The 23,192-nt window shown below is 41.7% G+C and overlaps 1 protein-coding gene across 2 annotated transcripts in view; it reads left to right on the forward strand.

Moving 5' to 3' along the window:
- The window catches only part of NEBL (nebulette), a 357,059-nt gene that overhangs the window by 126,141 nt on the left and 207,726 nt on the right, over nt 1-23,192 (forward strand). For both annotated transcript variants that reach the window (XM_007189870.3, XM_057543126.1), the window contains exon 3: nt 7,707-7,791. In XM_007189870.3, coding sequence (XP_007189932.1) covers nt 7,707-7,791 — 85 coding nt within the window. The remainder of the gene's footprint in view (nt 1-7,706; nt 7,792-23,192) is intronic.

Consider the following 23,192-nt stretch of genomic DNA (forward strand, 5'->3'; position numbering starts at 1 on the left):
ATATACATATATACACACACACATATTTTAAAAAATCTACATTTAAGATGATGCTTTTTTGGCGACTTGAGCCTTCATCACTATATAGTGTCTCTATTCTTAATAATGCCTTTATTTTAAAAGTATATTTTGTCTCATTTTAATATAGCTATTTTATAGTGGAGTTTAAAAATATGACTATATATTGATCTTTTAGCTAGCAGATGTAACCCATTTACATTTTTGTGATTATTGAATTGTTTCTCCCAACTGTTAAATTTCTATTGTCTCATTTATTCTACGCTGCTTTTTGTTTCTATTCTCTTTCTTTTTTTAAATTTTATTGAGTTAGAGTTTTGGCACTTTTAAAAAATTTGAGTTTTCCCTTTTATAGGATTTGAATTTATGTGTTATATTTCCATTCTTTGTGGTTACCCTTAGAATTTTATCACATTTATTTAAGCACAGTTTAAAATTCAGTAATGTCTTAACCTTTCTCATGAAGAACAGAAGGACCTTAGAATGCTTTATTTTCATGCTACCTTCTCATTTTACCATCAGATGTTTTAGCTTTGTCTTTTTCCATACAATGTTGTGTGTATGTGGGTGTGTGTATGCGTATGCATGTGTGTGGTGCATTGCATTTAGCGTTTTATTTGCTTACCATTCCTTTTTGCATTTTAGCTTGTCCTTCTGGAATTATTTTCTTTTTTTGCAGAATTGCATCCTTTATAAGTAGCTTCATAGATGACCCTGGTGGTGGTAATCTCTCTCCGGGCCTGGTTATTTTTAAATGTTTTATTTTTCACTTTTTAAAGATAATTTTGAATGATGTGAAACAATCATTATTGCTACAAAATGGAGTTGTTCTAATTTGGGAGATACTTAAAATTATGTTCAAACCTTCTATCATCTCCCCACTATCCAATATAGTTATGATCTTGACCCTTGGATAAAATTACTTCCTTGGGTAAAATCAGAGCATAAAAAGATGGTCCAAAGAAAAGTCATCAGGCCCTCACCTGACTCAGAAAGGCAGAACTGAAGAGTCAAATTAATAACGTGAGGTCAGAACTTTTGCCTTTTAAATGTTCTTAAGAGATAAAGTTGCATTTTCTTAAAGCAGATAATATACTAAAAATGTTAATACAGTACCTCTTTCATGAATGATAAGTTGTTAGGCAGAAGAGGGCCTAAGGTCCCCAAGACTGCCCCCAGGTTTGATGATTCTCTAGGAGGCCTCCCAGGACTCAGCCTAGAGTCATACTTGTGGCTATGATTTATTACGGTGAAAAGATGCAAAGCAAAACCAGCAAAGGGAAAAGGCGCGTGGGGCAGAATCCAGAGGAAACCAGGCATGGGCTTCCAGAGTTCTCTCCCAGAAAGTCACACGGGACACACTTAGCTCCCCCAGCAATGAGCTGTGACAACATGTGTCAAATGTTGCCAACCACTCAAGCTCGTTAGAGACTCAGCTCCCAGGGTTTTTACCCGGGACTCTTTACAGAGGCACTTCTGCCTGGCATGTACCCAAACTCCAGACTCCCAGGAGGAGAGCAAGTGTTCTGCATCAACCTTGTTTGTACAAACAGCTTAGGCACAGTGTTCCACCCTTATCAACTAATGGTGGTGGGGACCTTCCCAGAATCCAAGTTCTTAGACACTAGCCAAGGGCCAACCTTGAAAGCTGGCTTTTCATATATAGCGTTTGGGCCTGCTCTATTTACTCTTTTCTGCACAGGGCCCATCAGTAAATAATGATATAATAACAAATGCTTTTGACACCTGAGTTCTGTTCTCAGATTTTCTAGTTTGAGTAGAACTGTAACAGTGGTCGGAGAAACAAAAAACTGGAGAGGGTGGGTAGACTTAGGTGCTGGTGAGGAGGAGACTCAGACAGGCGTCATTGACCCGCACTGTGGCACAGGATTAGAGGGAGATGGCAGGCCATTTGACTCTGCCAGGCAGGTGAGAATGAGAAAACAGATCAGAGATCTTTTTCTGGAAGATCTCTTGGAAAATCTTGAAACAGCTAGCAGTTGGAAACAGCTAGCCGTCTTAAAATTAGCGGCCTCCTGTAATGTTAGAGATCTATTCTGTAGGGACCCCAGCCTCAGCACTGCGGGTATTTGGGGGGGCCCGTCCTGTGCACTGCAGGAGGTGGAACAGCATCCCTGGCCCCTGCTCACGAGACGCCAATAGCACCTGTCTCCTCACCACCTCCCCCGGTTGTGACCACCAGACATGTCTCCTGACATTGCCTGTCGCTGGCTACCTTCCAGGGACAGTGCTTGAGAACCATTGTATTACTACAGGGTTTACAGTAAATAAATTCATAACGATCTTAGCTTTATCTATCTAAGTGGTTTACTCATATCTCACATTTATAGTAGTTTTCCATTTATAAAGCTCTTTCATGTGTTTCTAGCAGGAAGCTATATAGATGAAGGCAATGAGACACAGAGGTTAAGTCACTTTGCAGTAAAGCAAAGAGAAAGTAATAGTAGAAATAATAGTAATAATAATATTTTTTGTTATTAATAATAGATACTTGATTGAGTGCCTGTGACGAGCCAGACACTGTTTGAAATGCTTTACAGGTGTTCATTTTGCAACAAGCGTAACAAGTGCTATCATTGTGTTGATTTTACAGATGAGGAAATTGAGGCCAGAGAGATTAAGAAACGTGCCCAAAGGCGCACAGTAGGAAAAGCCAGGTCCAGACCCAGGCCGTTTGGCTCCAGTGCTCTCGTGACCCCTGGGCTCTGGATAAAAAGTGAGAGGTTCTGGATTCTTGCTCTTCTCTGTGTTCTGTCTCATTACTATCTCTGTGGAGGTTGCCATTTGCTTATTACACTGCTTTCCTCACTCCGCCCAGCTCCGGTCTCCTGGTTTACATACAACTTTTCCTATATTCTTATCAACTGAATCTCACAGAGATGAAAAAATTGGGAAGCCCTCTTTTTGTGACCTAACTTTGCTGTTTCAGTTGTAGTCTTCTGTGATTATCTTGATTCTTTCTCTTTTTATTTATTTTTAATGTAGCATTTCATCGAAATCTGGATTTGTTGCAGCTGTCAGCCTAATCTTGACGCATACGCTTCGTCCAATTCCTGCATATTTCAGCTAAGAGGCTTCTGTTTATGATGCTTAAACATTTCACGATATTCTTCAGATCTTTCCACCAGCTCCCAATGTGTTATTTGTCATAGTTCCATGATTATATTTTATTATCCAGGAAATATATTAATGTACCAACTTATCCACCCCATCTTTTGTTTTTTTTTCTTTTTTCCTGATTCCTTTTGAACATGCGTTTTTCATGCCCCCATGCCTTATGCCTCAAGTTCTGTCCCCTAATATGGACAAGGAGAAAATGTCATTCTTCCTCTAAGCCTAGTGAAGAAATCATCTTTCCTGGAGCTTTCTTTTCAAGACATTTATTTTAGGAAGACCTTCTACAATCATTTAAATGCAGTATTTGTGTAGAGCTAGAATTAACTGTATGGTACCGTCAATTAGTTTTAAAATGCTTTGCTTCTCTGTTCCTATGATCCCATGAGGGACCGCTGAGCCCTCAGTTTATTTCTGGGTCTGTTTTTCTTTTGTGGGTGGGGCGGTGAGTGGGTGGGAGTTGAGACTATGACTTCAGAGCAGAATATCGTCAGATTAGTTTAGATGGACATTGCTACATGGACATGATGTTGAGAAATCCAGGATTTTCAGATGTGTCCACTTTGGCAAAATTCATTAGGTTTCTCCAGATGTTGTAATTATTATTTTTTATGTAAATAGTGTGTGCTGCCACATCTGTAATTATATTTACTACTTCTGTGTCTCATGGTTCCAACTCACGAGACCATTCCACTCTCTTTTGATTGTTAGGCACTTTTTCCCAAGACCCTAGTCACTTGAATTTTGCTAGCTCTGAAGATAACTTTGGTCCCCAAAGCCTTAGGTTTTAATCCATTGTAGTACTCATGACTCCTAGTAGTTTCAGATATGAATTCCTCCTTTCCTTGGTATTTTTTATTGTGGTTATTAATACTAAGTTGAATTTTTCTTCTGGATCAAAAATTTGGATAGTTTCTTCTTGTTATTCATCTTTAGAGAAAGTTATGTTACCCATTATTACAAAATCATTGAATTTTAGGATTGGGAAGGATATTGGAAAAAGTGCAAAGTATTACAATCTGTTTATAGTCCTCAGTATAATTGCTCAGCATGTCAGTATGTTTGTTGCTTTGGCCGTCAGGTGAGCAGAGTATGTCCTCTAAAAAGAAAGAAAGAAAGAAAAAAGCAGAAGCTTTTCAATTTGTTTTTCTTTTCAGTGTAAAACCTTGTTCCAAATAGAACTTAGTATGGGTTCCCAATATCAAACGTGTTAAAGTGGTGTTTTATTTATATGCATTTATTTTGTAAGTTCAAATCTATCACCTTTTCTCATTATAAAATCAAATGGTGGGAATAGATTATTTTCATGAAATGATAACTTTAAAATGGGAGATATGAGGGGCAAGTGAAGTTTTGTTAGTATCCAAGTAGACATTATTTTTGCCTGGTGTGGGCCAAGTTCATGTACATACAGAGAAGCAATTGCAAATTGAATGTCCTGCGCCCCCCCAACAGTTCAATTTTCCATCTTAGAATGCTGTTTACTTAAAAATTCTGTTTAATTTTTAAATTATGTTTACTTAAAAATTCTGTTTAATATTTAATTTGTGTTTAATTTAAAATGTAATTTTTAGCTTTTAAACATAATTTTTAATTAAACATAAATGGCAGGAGAAGGTTGTCCCCTCAAAGTCTGCCCCTAAACTGAGTTAACCTGCAAGTTAGTACAGTACAGTCTCAACGGGTTAAACTTTCTGTAACATATTTGAGAGTAGATTTTAATTACAGTTTCAAATGTAGTTAAAATACATACATAACATTTTTGAATTAAACATTGTGGAAATCCTGAAAATCTCTGTGAGACTTTATTCCACAGAATGTATTTTGAAAAAAAAAAGTGCTAATTTGTTATTTTAGCTTTAAAGTGTAGCAATACATACATAATGGCTACATTTTAAAGTCCAATGAAGTTCAGCTTTCCAAGATTGAGTTGCAAACATTCTGAAACACACTGAAGTTGTCTGTCCAGCTTCACCTGTCTGGAGCACAGTTCAGAAGTAGCCCCCAAGTAATCTATAAAAATATCGAATCCCTGTGTCGTACACTTGAAAGTAATATAATGTTGTAAGTCCACTATACTTCAATAAATTAAAAAGAAAAAGAAGTAGCCCCCATAGTGTGTAGCTGACACGAAGTCTCTGACTTCAGGATAAAGGGAGGGAGACACCTTGCCTATTACAGCTTCCTCACTTGAACCAGTAACTCTAGTTTTACCAACATTTCACTAAACTTGACTACTCTCTAGTTACTTACCCTGGGATAGAAGAAGGAAACCAGAAGGGAAGAAGGCTGTGCAAGGCCAACTGCTGTGTGTGAGAAATGATCTCTTTGCCAGTCCAACAGACATAGAAGTGCAACGATCTCATGGGATTTAGGCCATCCCAACCTTTGTAAACTTTGAAAGCACTACTGCTTTGTATCATGATCTGATAATGTCTGTTTAGGTGACCCTGAGTTATCATGAAAAAATTTAAATTAGGTTTGTATCTGCTCTAAGAAGGCAAGAAAATTATGGTGAAATAGTGAGGCTTAGAGGACTTTTGAGAAACCACAGGAAGATTTGGAGGGTGGACATCACCAAGGAGAGGGGCCAGGGAGAAGGAAACAGGGAGTGGGGGCTCTATGAGGGGCGGCTCTGAGCTCCACAGCTTTTGTGGTGATAGAGTCACAGCAGCCGGAGATGTACCCTCCGTGCCGCCTGGGAACGGGGAGCAGAGGCAGTCGCTGGTGTTCGTAACCACACGTGGGAGTAGACGCCATCACCTCACCACCAGGAGGGCTTGTGTGTTTGCATATATGTCATTATGTATGATGTAATGCAGTGAAGCTTTCTGTAGCCTGACACGCACTGTGGTCACGTGGCTTCTTCTCTCCCCTCTTTCTCCTACCCTCCTCCCTCCCTCCCTTCTTCCCTCCCTTCTATTCTTCTTTCCACAAATATTTACTGAAGTCATATGAGCCAGATGCTGGTAGGTGCTGAATGTGCTCTGACAAGGGACAAGATAGCCTGTTCTTGCGGCCGCGGAACTTTCCTTGTACTGTGAGACAGAGACATGTCAATAGGAACATACAGATGAATAGGAAAAAATATTATAATGGAACAGAAAGTACATTCCAGGACACATTTGCGAGACCAGGAAGGCTTCCTGGAGAAAGTGAAATCTAAGGCGAGACCTAAGAGATAAAGAGGAGTTAGCCAGAGAAGTGGGGTGTTCCAGGCCAGGGTAAAGCATGCGGGGGAAGAGGTGGGAAAGAGAAGGGTGAACTTCTCAGCCAGAGCGTGGACGTGAGCGAGAAGTCTGCAGAAGGCTCATCGTGGGGGCCTTGGGGGACCGGAGGCTGGAATTTTTTCTTGGATCAATGGGAAGCCATGGAAAGGTTTTACTCAGAGGAGTCAGGTGATCAGGTTAGCATTGTGGAAAGTTTGCTTTGGCGAGTTGGATTGGAAGGGCAAGACTGGCAAGTGTTGTAGTTACCTAAAAGATAAACGTGGCCTAAAATGAAAAAATGCAGTGGAGACGGAGAGAAGTAAATATAATCAAGACATATTTAGGAGATAAAATCAATAGACTTGGCGATGGATTGATTAGATGTGTGAGGAGTCAAGATTACTCCCAGGTTTCTGGTGTGGGCAGCTGGGCACTGATTAATGAAAGAGAGAATACACGGGGAAGAAATCGTTTTGGGATTGTGGTGGGATGATGGACTGTTGGATTTCAGACTGAATGTGTGGTGAATATGGGGTATGCACGAGTGGAAATGCCAGTGGCTCTGAAATTCAGGAGGGAAAGCTGGGCTAGAGATGTAGATTTGGAAGTGATCAGCATGGTTATAGGGGGTACCCAGAGCTGTGAGAATGAATGAGATCACCCCGGCGATCACCCAGGTGTACACTGAGAAGAGAAGAAAGCCTGTTAGAACCCTGAAGGAGGATGGGCAGAGAGGAGTCCCCAGGAGACAGAGGAGGACCAGCTAGAAGGGGAGAAGCTGGCCAGGAGTGTGTGGGGACAAAGACACCGAGGAAGAGGATGGAGGAGAGGCTAAGCAAGAGGAAGCCCAAAAGATGTCTGTTGGATCCTCTGTGCTGCAGGAAGCCATTATAGCCTTAACCAGAGAAACGTCTGGAAACAGGAGCTAGAATGCATAGCATTGAGGAGAGAGCTGGAAGAGATGAGCGGAGACAGTGAGCTTAGTCCTCTTTGTAAGGAAGTTTGGCTGAAGGAGAGAACAGACTCTTGGACCTCATGCTAGAATAGTGTGGGTGGAGGGAGGGATAGAAGTCGGGGGAGCCTTGAGTGTGCTTGGATGCTGACGGGATGTAGCTCATAGAACAGGGAAGCCTAGGGTGAAATTTTGGGAGACAAGTGGGTCATAGAGGGTCATGAGAATGGAGGAGGGCTTGGGACCCAGAATAATAACAGAGAGGTGACCTTGGCTAAGAGGAGAGACACCTGTTCCATTGGGATAGAAGGGAAGAATAAAACAACTGGTGTTAAAGTATTGTTTTGTGTCACAATATTTTAATTATGTTCTTTAAAAAAATTTCTCCACAGACACTACCCAAAGCAGTCCTTCACCACGGTGGCAGATACACCTGAAAATCTTCGCCTGAAGCAGCAAAGTGAATTGCAGAGTCAGGTAATTTCTGAAAGGCCTGTTTTTGTTACATTCGTTCTAAATATTATTCACAAGGCCACTCCTCGGTCATCGTACTGTTCATGCCAGGTCACCAGCCAGTGTGCAGACTGAAAGCGGGCCTGGGTGGGCAGTCCGGGCAGAAGTGCTGAATGTCTGTTTTATTCCCAGTCTTGGATAATCCTGATATTCTCGGTTCTGTTATCCACATGGGACTAGGGCAAGTAAATGAGTTCTGGTCAGAGTAAGTGTTTCCCAACAATATTGATTTATTTGGTCCTAAATATTTAAAAACATTTTATAAATAGCTTTTCCACACTGCATATGTAGGGGAAAAAAGAGGTGTTAACTTGACCCAACTGCAGTGAGTGTGGGGCTAACACCCTGTCTGTGTATCTCACACCAGCCACTAGCTTTGTTTTCATCCTGTCACTTTATTCATATTTCTTTCATATGTCACGCTGACAGCATGAACAAAGATTAGAACACCATGATTGGCTCCCAGTCAACCATTTTGGATGGAAACGTGCCTTCAATATGGCGAAACACATCGGTTAAGACTAGGGATTTGAATGGCAGTGTTTTCTTCAGGGACACCCCGTCTCTTCTTGAGAAACCTAGGGTGCTCTCTTTCAGAGGAGTTGTCTTGCTGGCCACCGTGTAGGACGGTGCTGAGCGGCTACGTGGCAGCCCAGTGGTCAGCGGCGAGGTGAAACGACACTGAGGAGCGGGGAGGGAAGGCTGGGTTGAGGTCCGCCTTCCGCTGTTCATTGGTTGTGGCCTTGGGCCAGCCACTGGGATTCTCTGTGCTGGTGTAAAGTGAGACAGTCTATCTGATCTTGTCTACCTGTCTTGAGGATGGCTGCAGGTGTCAAATAGGTAGTTAGGTGTGAAAGCATGTTGAAAAGTTAAAAAGAGATTGTATGACTGTGGAGGCTGATTATGATTACCGTGGTCCCTGAGAATCCTTGATGTGAAAAAGGGAGAAGAGCAGACTTCGTGAAGGAGGGAGGTGTCTAGCTGACACTCTTTGAAAATGTCAGTTGTAGCTGTTCGTAATGAGAGTAGTCAGCTCTCAGTTGCAACGGATCTAATTATTTCCACGCGGGTTTATCTGATCACAGGGGAGATGGTAGTTCCCTCCATCCTCTTTCTGGAGGACTTGGGACCACTTCTCAGTCCACTTAATTAAAGGAAAAAAACTCCGAGTAGGGTTTACTGTTGGTTAACAATGCCATGAAGACTTGGTTGGCAGTTAGTTTTCGGTTTATGTAAAATGCTAATTTTCCGTGTGCTAAGCTATTAGTTCAAAAAATTGAGTGCCGGCCAAAGAGAGGCACTATTGCAGAGCCAGCAAGAACGCCCCTTGCTCATTCACACCGCGGAGGGTGCCAGGACTTGGCTCCCGTCTGCGCAGCTCCAATATGCCTTTCTTCTCATCAAGTTAGGATTAATTAGGTAATTCTGGAGAAGTACTTCGAGCACATTGGAAAACAGAACTAAATCAAGCAACCAAATATTTGTTGCCTGCCTGTTACATGTCCTTGTTCTGTGCAATAGAATTTATAATTAGTTAATCCTCTCTTCACAGAGTTCATGGGGTGTCTGAGGAAACAGGACTAACATACCACCCCCCCACCTCGAGCAACTATGTTTAATTTAAAACAGGGACTCAGAAATGGCGGGGCGAGTATGGGTTGGTCTGGTTATGCTTCGTGCTGGCGGGGGGGTCTGAGCGGAGCCTTGAAGGTTGACAGAGGATCTGATACGAACCCTTATCTCCTTCCTTTAGAGAGCATGCCGCTCCCTTTGGGTTCAGTTAGTGGTTATAGGTGTCGTCTACTTGGTGCAGGAACAAGCATTTATTGTTTTCCTGCCACACGCCTGACCTCTGGAAAGGCAAAGAAAAAAGGAGCTTACTGTTTCATGAAAGGCTGATTTTATTCTCCCTCAGGTAGGTAGCAAGCTGCAAACTTCAGAAGGCAGAGCACACACATAGTTCTGGGCTCATGGGACAGGAGTTCATAGAGGGGCACAAAGCGCTATGGGGTCTCCAAGCAGTGGTCAGGTGAAGGCATCAGATTTTCTGTAAAATTTTGCTCAAAAATCATCTTCAGAAAGAAAATGTAGGACTTCATCAGACAGATGGCATGGGGAAATTCAACTCAATTCAAGAAACACGTGTTGACTACTTACTGTGTGCAAGGAATTGTGCTAGGCGTCGGGGGAGGGAAAGACATCACCACCATCATCATCATCATTATCGTCAATCTTGCTGTATTCAGGGCACATAATTTTACGTGTACTATTTCATTTCCTCTCAAACAGCCCTATGAGACGGGTATTTATTATTATCCCTATTTAGATGAAGCATTCAACCTTTAGAGAGTTTAGAGAACTCACCCTTTCAAACTTAGCAAGGAACTGAACTTGGAATAGAACCTAGATCTGTGAGCCCCAAGTGTCCACAATCTCAACCAGTACTCTGGTCACATTACTCAGAGAGCACCTAGAAAAGGAGATGTGTAAGCAGATGCTTTCAGTACAAGCCAATAGGGCAGTGTATGTAAAGGTAGAATTTCGCATAAAGTGCAAAAGTCACACATAGGAAGAAGTCCTCTCTCTCCCCTTCCTCCCCTCCCCCTTCTTCTTTTTTCCCTCCTCCTCCTCCTCCTTCATGAGCGATTAAAATACTTCTAGAGTGTTTCGACCTTTTGCAAAGACATGGAAAGATATCTACCCTAATGGTAGTACTCATTACTGGCAGATCATTTAATGTTAGCCTATTAAATGATTTGGTTCTGTGGTAGAGCATTCCCTTTGAGTTTTGATATCAAGAATTCTGGGGCTTCCCTGGTGGCACAGTGGTTGAGAATCTGCCTGCCAATGCAGGGGACGCGGGTTCGAGCCCTGGTCTGGGAAGATCCCACATGCTGCGGAGCAACTGGGCCCGTGAGCCACGGTTACTGAGCCGGCGCGTCTGGAGCCTGTGCTCTGCAACAAGAGAGGCCGCGATAGTGAGAGGCCCGCGCACCACGATGAAGAGTGGCCCCCGCTCGCCGCAACTAGAGAAAGCCCTCGCACAGAAACGAAGACCCAACACAGCCAAAAATAAATAAATAAATAAATAAAGAGGCTTTCATTTAAAAAATAAGATAAAATAAAGTGCACAATTTAATCATTTTAGGAAAAAAAAAAGAATTCTGAACAGCTCAACAGTTTTGGTGGAAAATTGACTATTAACATTTTATTTACTTGTTTTGATAACCTGTGATGCTAAATGAGCCAAATCTCTTCATTACTCCTAGTTTTGAAATTCTGAGATCCTTGAGAATTGTTTGGTTAAAACTCCTATTTTTTCTTCTAGTTCATTTGCTTACCAAATGAGCCAAAATGAAGGGAAAACAAAAATAAATTTTCAGTCCAACCTAGGAAGTTATTTATAGTTACATGTTGTTATCTTTTCCTTTTTTCTCTTCTCTGTCTTGGTCTCTTTCTTTTTCAGAGGGTTATGAACATTGCCAGCATTTTTTTTTCTTTTTTTCTTTTTTTGCCTGAGTGTTAGGTCCTCTCAAGCTTTTTTGGGATCTATATTAGGTGCCGATTGTCATAATAAAATGATACGGAATACCGGAGAATAAACAAGGAAACCATGAGTTAGCTTTTCAGAGCTGGTGATAGGCGGTGGCTTACAGGCATTATACAGCTCGCAGATAACTGGTGCCTGTCCCCTTGGGCAGCCACTGACCGTGCTGGCTGTGGATGGCTCTGGAACTCTGCAGACAAGGGGGGGAGGGGAAGCATTCCTTCGTCTCTAGCTCCCTTTCCATCACATCTCACAGGATGAACTGCTTCAAAGGAATAGCATAACTGGAGGTTAGGTGCCCCCACTGGCCCACAGTGACCCATAATACCGTAAGGGGCAAAAGTGGAGACTTTTCCTTCTAGTGGTATTAGTAACATTGTACTTCATACGTGGGGCATCAGGCTTTCACTGCATGCCTTGGGACCAGCATGATGTCCTTGTTTTTGTGGGGAGGTGAGCCTTGAGTTCCAAAGCCTTGCCTGGTAAACTAAACTTCTGGAACACAAACTCTTTGTAAGTTGGGCAGTCCCTAAACTTTGAAAACTTAAGTGAGGTGAAAACCCCCTTAGGAGAGACATTTTTTAAACTTACTATTTTCACATGATGTCGTAGCAAGTGTTTCTTTTTTCAGGTTGTGGCAGAAAAGGCGCAGATGCTTTGAGTACTTTCCATCAGGAGTCTGTGGACATCATAAAGCTGGGGAAATGGTTCTTCAAAGGGAATTTTGAGGGGAAGCCTTCATAGAAAAGAGAGCAAAACAGGGCTGTTGTAGCTTTAGCAAGAGGAGGGGGTGCAAACCCCCCTCTCATGTTCCCCCTGCCTCTCCCCATCCTCCCCCTCTAGGGCTTTGGGATGAATGTCTTAGGAAGCCTTGGGCCTCTGTAGGGCAGATCTGAAAAGCACTGCTGAAAGACCAAACGTTAGCAAACTTTCCCACTTGGTTGTTTATGTGATTGGCTTAGCTGTTTGCAATCCTGCTGAAAATAATGGAGAATTGGGGCTCCCTGGGTTCTTAAATGGAGTGTGTGTGATTTATGAGTGCTGATAAGATGAAATTGAAAATTATGATGGATCAAATACAGATTATTCCGGAATCTTGAGTCTTCATTTTGTAAGCTATGTTAATTCTTTTTTAATCTTCCATGTTTCTTTGGGGGCATAAAAAACATGGCGCACAGGGAACAGGATATATGACAGTAGTAAGGTGAGAAGGTGACATGGTTTTTTTCTAGGGAAACATAATAGTTACACATCTCTGCGGGAGGAACGAAGACACATGTCTAATATAAACCTCTGGAAGGTCAAGGAGGTAGGGCTGTGACCAGCATTCCCTTTCTCTGGCTTGCCCTAGGTACCTTTCTGTTCCTCCTCATTCTGTCTTCCATTTTCAGGGTTTTTTTCTCTCTGTTCTCTGTCATCTAACCAGCCAGTATGGTGTTCAGTTATTACCTAAAGCAGGACTCCTCTCAGGTTGCAGTTGCTTTTTAATAGGGTATCACTGAGGACTGACTTCCTTCAAAGCAACAGATCCACGACTAGGGAACATCAGTAATTGTCTAAAGATGACTGGAGAACTGCTTTGGAGAACGTCCTCTGTGTATGTGCCAAATCTCATCCCAGAGGACCCAACCCGATCATAAATTTGACCTGAATTTCATTTGCCACCCAGTGCCAATGATATGCTAAATTCTGTGCTAGATATTGGGGATGCTGTAGTGAGCAGAATCATATAAACCTTCACTCTCAGGGGATTTATGGTCTAGTCGGGGAGAGGGCGATAATAAAAAATTAACGAACATAGGCAAAATTGCAACCATGACAAGAGCTGCAGAGAGAGAGCTGTGTGTATCTTAATTATGTTTAAAAACATTTTCAGGGAGTTGGAGGCCTGAGTGCTTTTCTGCAGACAGGTACATAATGGGATCTCAGAGTGGCCTGCTGCATCCTGCCCAGCTGTGGATCCCATTTCTAAATGCATATCTTTTTTTTTCCGATTTCCTGATCTTAGCTGACGATTCTTTGCTCCTTGCTGGGTCCTCTTACCGTCCCTTATCTCATGCGACAACCTCATACTTCTAAACAGGAAGACTGTCTCTCCAGATAGTTTTCGTTGGTAATTCTTATATTCCGCTGATCTCGGACAAGAAGCCTTTCATATTTGCTTTTTAATTTTCCATCTTCTTTGAACCTAATTTTGGCAGCTTTATAGTTCCCATCTTTTGATTTTTCACCATTTGATGCCGTATTTTGATCCTAGGGTGATGCTTCTTATTTCTCACAATAAGCGCTTTCTCATGTATGTAAAGGTAAAAGTTCACAGGGAGAAGCTTCAGCATGTTTCTTTTCAAGGTCTTGAGGCAGTGAAAATGATGAGAGATTATGTTTCACATATAGGAAGGGCTGAATGTGAATAAGTACTTCAAAGGAGAAATATTAATTCACTTGATGTGGCACATTTCTTTCAGGGAACAGAACATGCTGTGCAGATGTTAACTCTAACCCCCACCATCTCCCACAAGTCAGGTTGTTTTTCTGTTTTACTTCTGGATAAAATGATGTAAGAGGCAAAAATGTCGGGAGTGACAGACAGCAAAATAACCAAGATGTTTTGATTTGCTGTGTCATGATGGAGTTTTAGAGCCTTTCATCACAGGGGCCTGGTTTTCTACTCCTCACCCTTCTGAAATGACCCATATTCTTTCCATCTGTTCTCAGAGTCCCAGCAGAGTGGTTCTTTGGTGCCCTCCCGGCTCATCCTGGCTCCCTGCCCATCGTGCCCACAGCCGGTGGTAGAGGGTGGAGGTGCTGTACTCTGGGGGGTGGGCAGGCCATGGGCTACTTCTTATTATTCTGTGGGCCAGAGCCCGATTACTCGTCCTTTTAATCAGGCATTTGAATATATAGCCTATCAGTTTTGTGGCTCTGGGGTCATGGATATAACAGCTGTGATGAGGAGACTATTTTAAAAATATGAAATTAATGTGTTTTTCATCTTTCTCGTCTATAAATCATGTTCTGCTTTACCACCTCACACTTACGGCTCCAGAGAAAGGAGTAGAGTGAACCCAACTTTGAGAAGGAGGAAATATGGTCCCAGGTGAAGGGGACGCCTATCCTTCCTTCTGGCCATGGTAACTTGTAGAAAAAAAGGCAGGAAAAAATCAGAGACTGAAACGTGACCCTCCCCCGTCTCTTCCGGTGGAAGTCTCTCAGAGGGAAGATGGGGGAGGCATGGTAGGTCGGTGGAGAGCAGCGAGAAGCAGAGACGAGCTCCCCGCGAGGCCTCCTGCCGGCCCCTGCCAGCTCCACGGTGTGCCTGCGGGCAGGGAGAGAAGCGGAGTTTAGTCCCTCATGTGGCGCAGAAGGCGGCAGACATTCCGGCGCAGAGGCGGTAGAGAGACGCTGAGGGTGCTTGCTGAGGAGCTGGCAGGGGCAGTGCTACCGAGGAATAATGGGCCCCGGGAGCCAGGGCGGGTGCGCGGGCAGGGAGGAGCGGTGGGACCTCGGCGAGAAGTGCCCTTCCGAGCCGGGGGAGAAGACACCGTGAGGGCACCGGCCAGAGGCTTCGTCAGGGACTCCAGCAGGGGCCCAATGAGCGGGAGGACAGGGAGATGCCACCGAGGTCAGACGAGTTGGAGGAGAGAACGAGGGAACGTGGGGCTGGGTCCAGCACTTCTCCCTTGCTTCCCTCCGAGGTCACTGCCTCAGCATGGAATCAGGCAACAAAACCAAGTTTATAGTACAATATCGGATTCAGAAAAGTCCTCTTGGTAGTAGCCAGCAGCACACAGTAGGTCTGATTAGTGCACTGACTCTTTCAACTCTTGTCAAGTACCTGTGTTTTCTTTTGCCAGAAATTATTTGGTCTAATTATCATTTCACGTTATCTCAGAACTTTGCTTATAGCGTCCACTGTCTTCAGGAGGACCTCCCGCCGGAGTTCTACATGGGCCTTGTACAGATGGAAACTGGCTCGAGAAATTCTGTGCAGAAAGATGACTATGATGGCTTCATTCTTTAAAAAAGCTTCCATTTGCAACAATCATTGTGTTGTGTTCTGAAATGAGATCTCTACTTAAGCTTCGGAAAATATTGGTTGTACTTTTTAAAGGGTGAGGAGAGCAGTTGGAATTTCCCTCCCTTCCTTCATCCCTCCTCACCTCTCTTGATTTCTGGTGAAGTCAAGGATGAGGATGATAGTAAATCAGAAATTAAGGTAACACAAATTTGGTCCTAACTAGTAGGGAAGTCAAAGCTCCATTTGACTGACACTCTGAGTTCCTATTTATATGAAATTGTCTTTATTTCAAGGGAATCTATAATCTGCAAATATCTTCTAAGGGAAATTTAACAAGCCTCTTCAGCTACAGATTTAGCTTCCTAAGCATGCGGTACTTTTAGACCCCAAGCAACTAAATATACCAAATTTCACATTCTTACTTAAACTAAAGATGTGAAGAATAGCGAAACCAAGGTTCCTATCCTATTTTTAATTAAACAATCTTAGAGCCCTTATACAGATATTTTTCTTTATCTCTAGAATGGCTATAATGCTTATAAATTATTAAAATTAAAATGAAAGTGAATCTTAACTGTGTTTCTTCTATGTACTTTGCAAGATTTCCTTAGAATTGGATAATCTCCAAGGCTCTGAGAGAACTTTTCATTCTAGAATATTTTATTCTCTACAGGAATATCGCTTAAAGTCTTAGGTATGTATATATACTATATATATTATTACATATAATACATATAAAATGTTTGTATGTGTGTATATGCATGTAATGCACATATATACATTGTGCATATATGTTCACACATGTATATACATCTGTGTATGATATGCAGATACACACATACATATACATATACATATATTTATATATATACATACATATAATAATATAATAAAGCTAACTTGGAGAGACAATGTTCAGAAAATAGTCTCCTTGAAAATCTGAAAGACTGAGAAAATGTGAAGTATCTTTTCTTTTTTGTTATCGATGGCTAAGTATGATTTAATTCACTGCCGGACACTGAAACAGCTGCACCATTTGCAATCTTAGTTCCCATCATGTAAATTAGCTCTGCAGTTCCTGTGTCTTTTAGTCATTCCATATGTTTTAGGAAATAGCTAAGGTGAAAAAGTGTAACAGAGAGGGTATTATTTCTGGAAGTGAGGTAATGAGATCTTTTTCAAAATATCACCTATTCCAGAGGGCAGATTACTCATTTCACAGTATAACGAGCAGAGACATCGTTAAAGCTTTACCTGTTTTGATGGGCCTTACTCTCTCTGCAGTTTGTTAATTAATTTAATGTTTTTTTAATAGCTGTTTTCTTTATCCTTTGTTTTAAATTTTAAACTAGAAGCTAGAGATCTTATTAATGTAACAGTTATTACTTAATAACCAGGCTAAGCAATTGTCAGGACTATATTTATACCATTTGACGGTAAGGGTGATAATGTATGAAATGAAGTAGAAACAAAGAAAATAATGTCATGAAAATCAGGAGTCTTATGGGAATGAAGAATTAGATACTTTCTTGCAAAGCAGACACATGCTTTTCTAATTTTTTCTTGGCATTAATTACAAATCAAGAAAAATCAAGGTGTTTTTGGTTTCAAACCTTTACTAGCAAAGAAATCTCATTTAAGGACCCACATGTACTTCTTGTAATTTAATTCTGTATGAAGCTGCTTCAATTATTTATTGGTTTAATCTACATTTACTGAATACCTCCTTTGGCCAGACACTGCCTGCTCTTGGGGTGAAGGTGTGTGTGGACAGAAGCCAGCAGCGTTGGGGAGGAACACGACCCCTGACTTAGAGGTGTTTATTGAGTTTCCTCAGAAGATATTCTCCCAAATTCTGCAAACAGTTATTTTTTTCCTGTGCTCTATGTAGCTTTCCCCTCTCTTTCTCTGCTGAAATGTTTACCTGTTCTTTGAATGGAAGCCCAGAATGACTCTCTTTCCCTTTACATAGATCAAATACCAGCTGCTCTGAGAAACTATGTATTGGGGAAGAAATGATCTTTTAACTGGTTTTGGAAATAACTCCCCAGCACCCGTGCCCTTTTGTAAACCTTTTGTAGAGTTTGCTCCTTCTTAAGATAATGTGGATAAAATGTTTTTGATTGTTTCATGGACACAGGAAAGCTTCTCCAATAAAATCCACTTTTTTGGTGGGGGGGTTATCATCAGGAGAATTAAATCATGTCATCAGCAATATCCCAATCCTCTTGTTATCCTGCAGACTCCAGAGGAGTGACTCCTCACCCTTTTTGGGTCATGGACCCCTTTGGAAGTTTGATGAAAGCCATTGAACTTCTCCTTTGGAAAAGGTACAAAAGCAAAAATATGCCAACTTTAGAATATAATTTCAGGGAGTTCATGGGTCAGCAAAGGTCATCAGAGTCCCCAGTTTTAGGAGGTGTGGTCAGGTCAGCCAGAGGGAGGAGCAGAGAAAAATAGGCTGAACTTAGAGGTTTAGCAGCGACTAGAGGATTGGCACAGAGATTATGGATTCCCTGCCTTCTAAGCACAAATTTGTCTTGATTAAAATATTAACTGTCTGGGAAACGTGAAATGTTACTGCCTTAAAGAAAGCAATCTAGCGACAACTGTTAAACCTTAAAAATACACATACTCTTTGATCCAGCATTTCCACTCCTGGGAATTTCTCCTGTAGAAACAGAAATATCAGCATATAAGGCACATGGGCAAGGATCTCTAGGTCAGCATTGTTTGTAGCAGTAAACAACTGGAAACTGAATGAAAGCCCATCAACAAATAGTAGAATAAATTATGATAACCCAGACCACAGAATATTATGCAGCCATTAAAAAGAACGAAATAGAGATAAACCAGATGCCTTTGGGATGTCCATGTGGTATTCCTCAGTGAGAAATTTAGATACAGAAAAGTGTATAAATTACACAACTCTCCCTCTGTGCATGTGTGTGCCTATCTATGTCTGTATTTGCATATGTCTGATTAAGATTATATGTGTGGGGAGAAAATATGAAGTAATATACACTAGGGTGTTAGCATTTATTTGTTCTGGGGGCTTATCCATGATGAGCCAAACAAAGGGGAAAAATGGTTAAAATAATTTAAAAGATGTATATGATGGCATGAATGCATTTTTATGCAATTATCTATCCATCTATATCTGTCTATCTCTATTTATTATCTATATGCTGGTGGGTATATGTGAGAAGAAAGAAAACAATGACTTAGAAACATAATTGCTTGTATGTATTTAGCATTCCATTCTTTTACTTCTTTCACAGCCAGTAACACTGGAGCTTTTCAGTTCTGTCCTGTGGGGCTAACTAGGCCAATTTGGCCAGCCTGTGATCTCCCTGCTGACTTATTAGGTGGATTTCCTGTGACTTACTGCTCTAAAGTTATTTAGTCTTTAGCAAATGTTTGTTGGATGTCTATTTTATGTCATGTACTAGGCTTTGTGCTGGGAAGACTCAAAGAACTAAGGGTGTGTGTGTGTGTGTGTGTGTGTGTGTGTGTGTGTGTGTGTGTGTGTGTGTACACAACTCAGGGACTGTTTGCAGCTGCATTTGAACTTCCTCCCCCCAGTCTGTCATTTATCTGCTTGTTTGGTTGTGGGTGTGTAGGGTGGAGAGCATAGGTGCTGCTCTCGTGTCAGTAAGAACCTAAGAATGTGGAGTAGGATCTTGACGTTCCTTCTTTTGTACCATTAAATGACCTACTGCCTAATTCTCCAAATTTCCCTCAGAGATGCCTAAAGACCTCTAGAGAGGATAGTACTGAAAGGACTTTAAAGGAAAAAGAAGTACGAGCTGGTTCCTGTAGATCGTTGTCTCTCGAAATTGTGGTTTCCCACATCATAGTTACCTGGTGAGCATGTTGAAAATGCTTATTTGTGGAGCTGGCCCCAGACTCACTAAGAGGGAGGCCTAGAAATCCACAGTGTTATTAAGTGCCCCAGGTAAAGTCTTACACACGTTAATGTTTGAGAGCCAGTTCCATCAAATTTTGCTTCAAATAACGAGCCCTCCTGGCGTCTTTCCCCAGAATTTTACCAAGACTTTTCCATATCCTTGGACTTCTTTCCCACGTGGTTGTGGAAAGCTTAGATATTGTGCCATGTGGAAATTGGTCCCCATTCACTGGTTTCTCATTCAGATGGACTGACCTCCGTCTGTCAGGCAGGAAACTTGGAGTCGTGCGCTGCTGCCAGGCTTCTGAAAGCTTATGCCTCTGCTCAGGATCCAATTCTAGGGAACATAGACAGGAGAAGGGACGCTTTAATTCAGTTTTAGGACATTTAGGCATTTGACTCAGCAGATACTCTTACAGACATTTTTCTAATATCCAAATGGCTTTGTATTTTCCTCTTTTTGTTCATTAGTGATGTCTGCATTTTAGAGGAGATTTTATGAAGAGAAACTTTCAGACCATAGTGTCACTACCGAACACACACAGTTTCATTCTGAATGTAAAGAAATCAATGTAGATCAGAAAAAGACTAGAATGGTTTGAAAAATCAACAATCTGATGGTCAAATTCAAATGTCTTTAATGTAACAGAGTCAGTATATACATACACACAAGAGAGAATTTCAGGTTACAATGCATTTTGTTGTTTGTAACGACAGGAGTAAAACCAGGATTTGCACACATGATGTAAATGTTTTGGAATTCTTGATTCTTTGGACTACTTCTGGTTTATTTATAAATATTCATAATAGAATCAAGAACTGAAAGTGTTTTTCAGATATCTAAGATTTATCCCTTTACACAGGTTTCTTCCCCAGTCCTTTTATCTAAAATGTCAAAATAACTGAAGCAAAGGCTAGTTCATATGAAAAGCAGAACTGAGTGACTGTTTTCCTACATTCCTCATGTGATTGTACCTGTATAGACAACAACCTTAGTACTGTTCTGATTAGAAAGGCCTTGTCTGAGAACCTTTTATCTCCACAGCAGGATATATACAATCCGAGTCGATGCTAGAAACCCACGACTTCATCCCTCAATCAATAATCATCGATTGAGTAGAGTTGGTTTCGGGGCTATGTATTAGATACCACGAGGCATACAGAAGAAGAGTCATAGTTTCTGCCTTTGAAGAACAATCTAATTCAGAAGGTAGTTCAAATGTGCACGCTCTGACATGATTCCGTAACAAAAGGTTCTTTCAACAAATACTAGGGAAGACAACATAAAGAAGTGATGGTGGAACAGGGGAAGTGTTGGAGAGCAGGCACATGACATTGTAGAGAGACAGCTGAACAGGAGCAAGACGCGAGGAAGGCATGAGCATAATCCAGAAAGCTGTCTCCATCTGAAAGTCGTCAGCTGGAGGGTGTGGGCAGTCAGTCAGGGGAGTCTGTGCTTTGGAGGGTGGAGAGGCTTTGGAACGAAATGATGAGGTCCTCAATCAGGGTAGTGAAAAAGGTGTTGAAGAATCATGGTCTAGGGATTTTATGAAATGCAAAGCTTGGAGAAATGAAAGAACTCCAGTGTGAGGAAGTGAGGAGGCTGAATCAGGATCGTGGCTATGAAAATAGGGAAGTGAAACTTAGTGTTACTTTTGGAGAAAATTGGATATTAGGGATAAGTTGGGGAAAAAAAATAAAGCCATATAATGAAAATATTTGTGAAGGTATTAAACTCATCAATCTGAGACATTTTAAATTAGAGGGGAAACAGTGTTTAGTGGTGGGGAATAAACCTGATTAATTGACTTTTAAATTTTAAATTGTCTGGATTTTTGATCTTCAGAAATTCATTTGTGTCATAAACTATCATTGAACAGACCTTTGACATGGTAAATATTCTACAGTTTAGAATAACTTTGTAGGCTTTCATTCAGTAGGTGGTAAATAAGTGCTGGATGACAAATTCTGGTATTTATCTTGCAAGGTAATCTGCAGTTCTATTAGACATTTTTTCCTGCCTGGGACACAAAGCTCTGCTACAATTATTAGTGAATAACTTTTTATGACTCATGTTCTAAGACTATTGTAAATTGCCATTTAAAAGAACAATGTTTCATCAACATAAAAATACCTCCCTCCTTCCTACATCAGAGGTATTTTCCTCTTGTCTAAAAAGTACATACTTCTTTTTAGAAGTCGACATTTACACTGAGTGGTACTTTTTTCCTCTGGAAAGGAAAAAAAAAAACACTTAGAAAAACCCAACTAACCAAACAAATCACCTTGATTACTACCTACAGAGAAAAAGAGCAGCTGGCTTTATTTTTTCTCTTGTGCGTATTTTTAGATCAATCCATATATGAGAAATAGTTATGTTAGAAACTGTTTGGATATTTGGTGTAGTGGGTGTAGAGAATGGGTACATCAAATTGCTACCTAACAGAGCAAGGAAACGAGTTCATATTGCCTATTGGGAAACAAAGCATATGACTATTAAAAAGAAAAAAAAAAGACAGTGTTGAAAGAGTGTGTTGAGTTGCCAGGGACCACTAAGCTTCTACAGTCTGTTCACATGTGGAGTGCTGTTAGTCATCTATCTCCTAGTTGCTGCCCAGAGGGCTTTACCAATAGTGGCATTATTTTCCTGGGTTTTTATTTCCCTGGAGTACCTATGATAATGCTGTATGTTATGCTGCAAATCATTTATTTTGGTAGACCTTGAAATTATGCCCACCTTACAACTTGGAAAACTTTGGGTAGGAAGAATCTTCTGGCTGTGTTTCACTTTGCAGCTTCTTCGGCTCTCACTTGCTGCACGGGCTGTGAGCCTGTTCCGTGGAATGTGTGTGTGACACGGGTACCTGCTCCACTTCATACGCGCCAGTCGTCCTCTTGTACCAAGTCGCCCTTCTCCCCACGGAATGTGGCGGCCAGGCGGTGTCAGCTTTTGGTCAGCTGGCTGGCCCTGGTTGGGTAGAACCTGGTGTCCAGGTCTGACTCCACACTCGCTTTTTCCTGACAGCCTTCATCTCTATGACATCTTGCCCGTGACTTTCTGGAGAGAAAGCGGGATCCATAGAAGCTAATAGGGGGATCCTTTGCGGGCTCTCCACCTCTCCCCTGTGCTTTCCCGAGCTTGTCCTCTGCCCTTCGCTCTCAACACAAGACACCCATGACCGTCTGACCACTGCTCTCCTCTTCGTCCTTGCACTTGGCTTTCCCTTCAGTGCATCAGCTTCCTTCCAAATCTTTGTCCGTCTTCCAAACGGCAGAGCACCCAGAAAGACTGGAGATGCGTTTTCTGGTGTCCATGTGAAGCTTTTGCTTACTTAGATACATTTTGGGATATGCCTTTCTTGTTTCAAGGGCCGTTTTTCTGTTAGCAGTAAGTATTTGACCCTTCCATCTCCAAATGTCTGGAGTTTAGATTTAAACAGATTCTAAATCCACTTGATTTTTTTTCTACAGCTCTTTCAGTCCCTCCTTTGCAAATGCTGATCTGCAGGTTACCTCAGAATGGCTTCTCCCTCTTCAGAGACCTCTGTTGTTTGCAAGGGGCCAGCATCCTGCAACCCTCTGCAGACAGGGAGAGTGATAGGCTTTGTTTGGCCGGGCAAAGTCACTTCTGACTGAGGATATAAGTAAAACGAAGATCTTCTGTAGTGCAACCTCCAGGCACTAAGTTAAACCACCTGCTTCAGCTGTAGCGTAGAGCCCACCGTGTGGCCCTTCACATGCGTCACGCTAGGGCGAAACCAACACTTCACAGCAGGACGATAATAAATCTGTCGTGGTGGCCACGGTCCTCTTCGGCCCCCTCTGCCTAGTGGCCAAAGTCCTCTCTGAGTTAAGAGATTCACCAATGACGAGGATGGTGACGGCTGGCA

Source organism: Balaenoptera acutorostrata, chromosome 3, assembly GCF_949987535.1.
Source record: "Balaenoptera acutorostrata chromosome 3, mBalAcu1.1, whole genome shotgun sequence".
In the NCBI taxonomy this organism is placed as follows: domain Eukaryota; kingdom Metazoa; phylum Chordata; class Mammalia; order Artiodactyla; family Balaenopteridae; genus Balaenoptera; species Balaenoptera acutorostrata.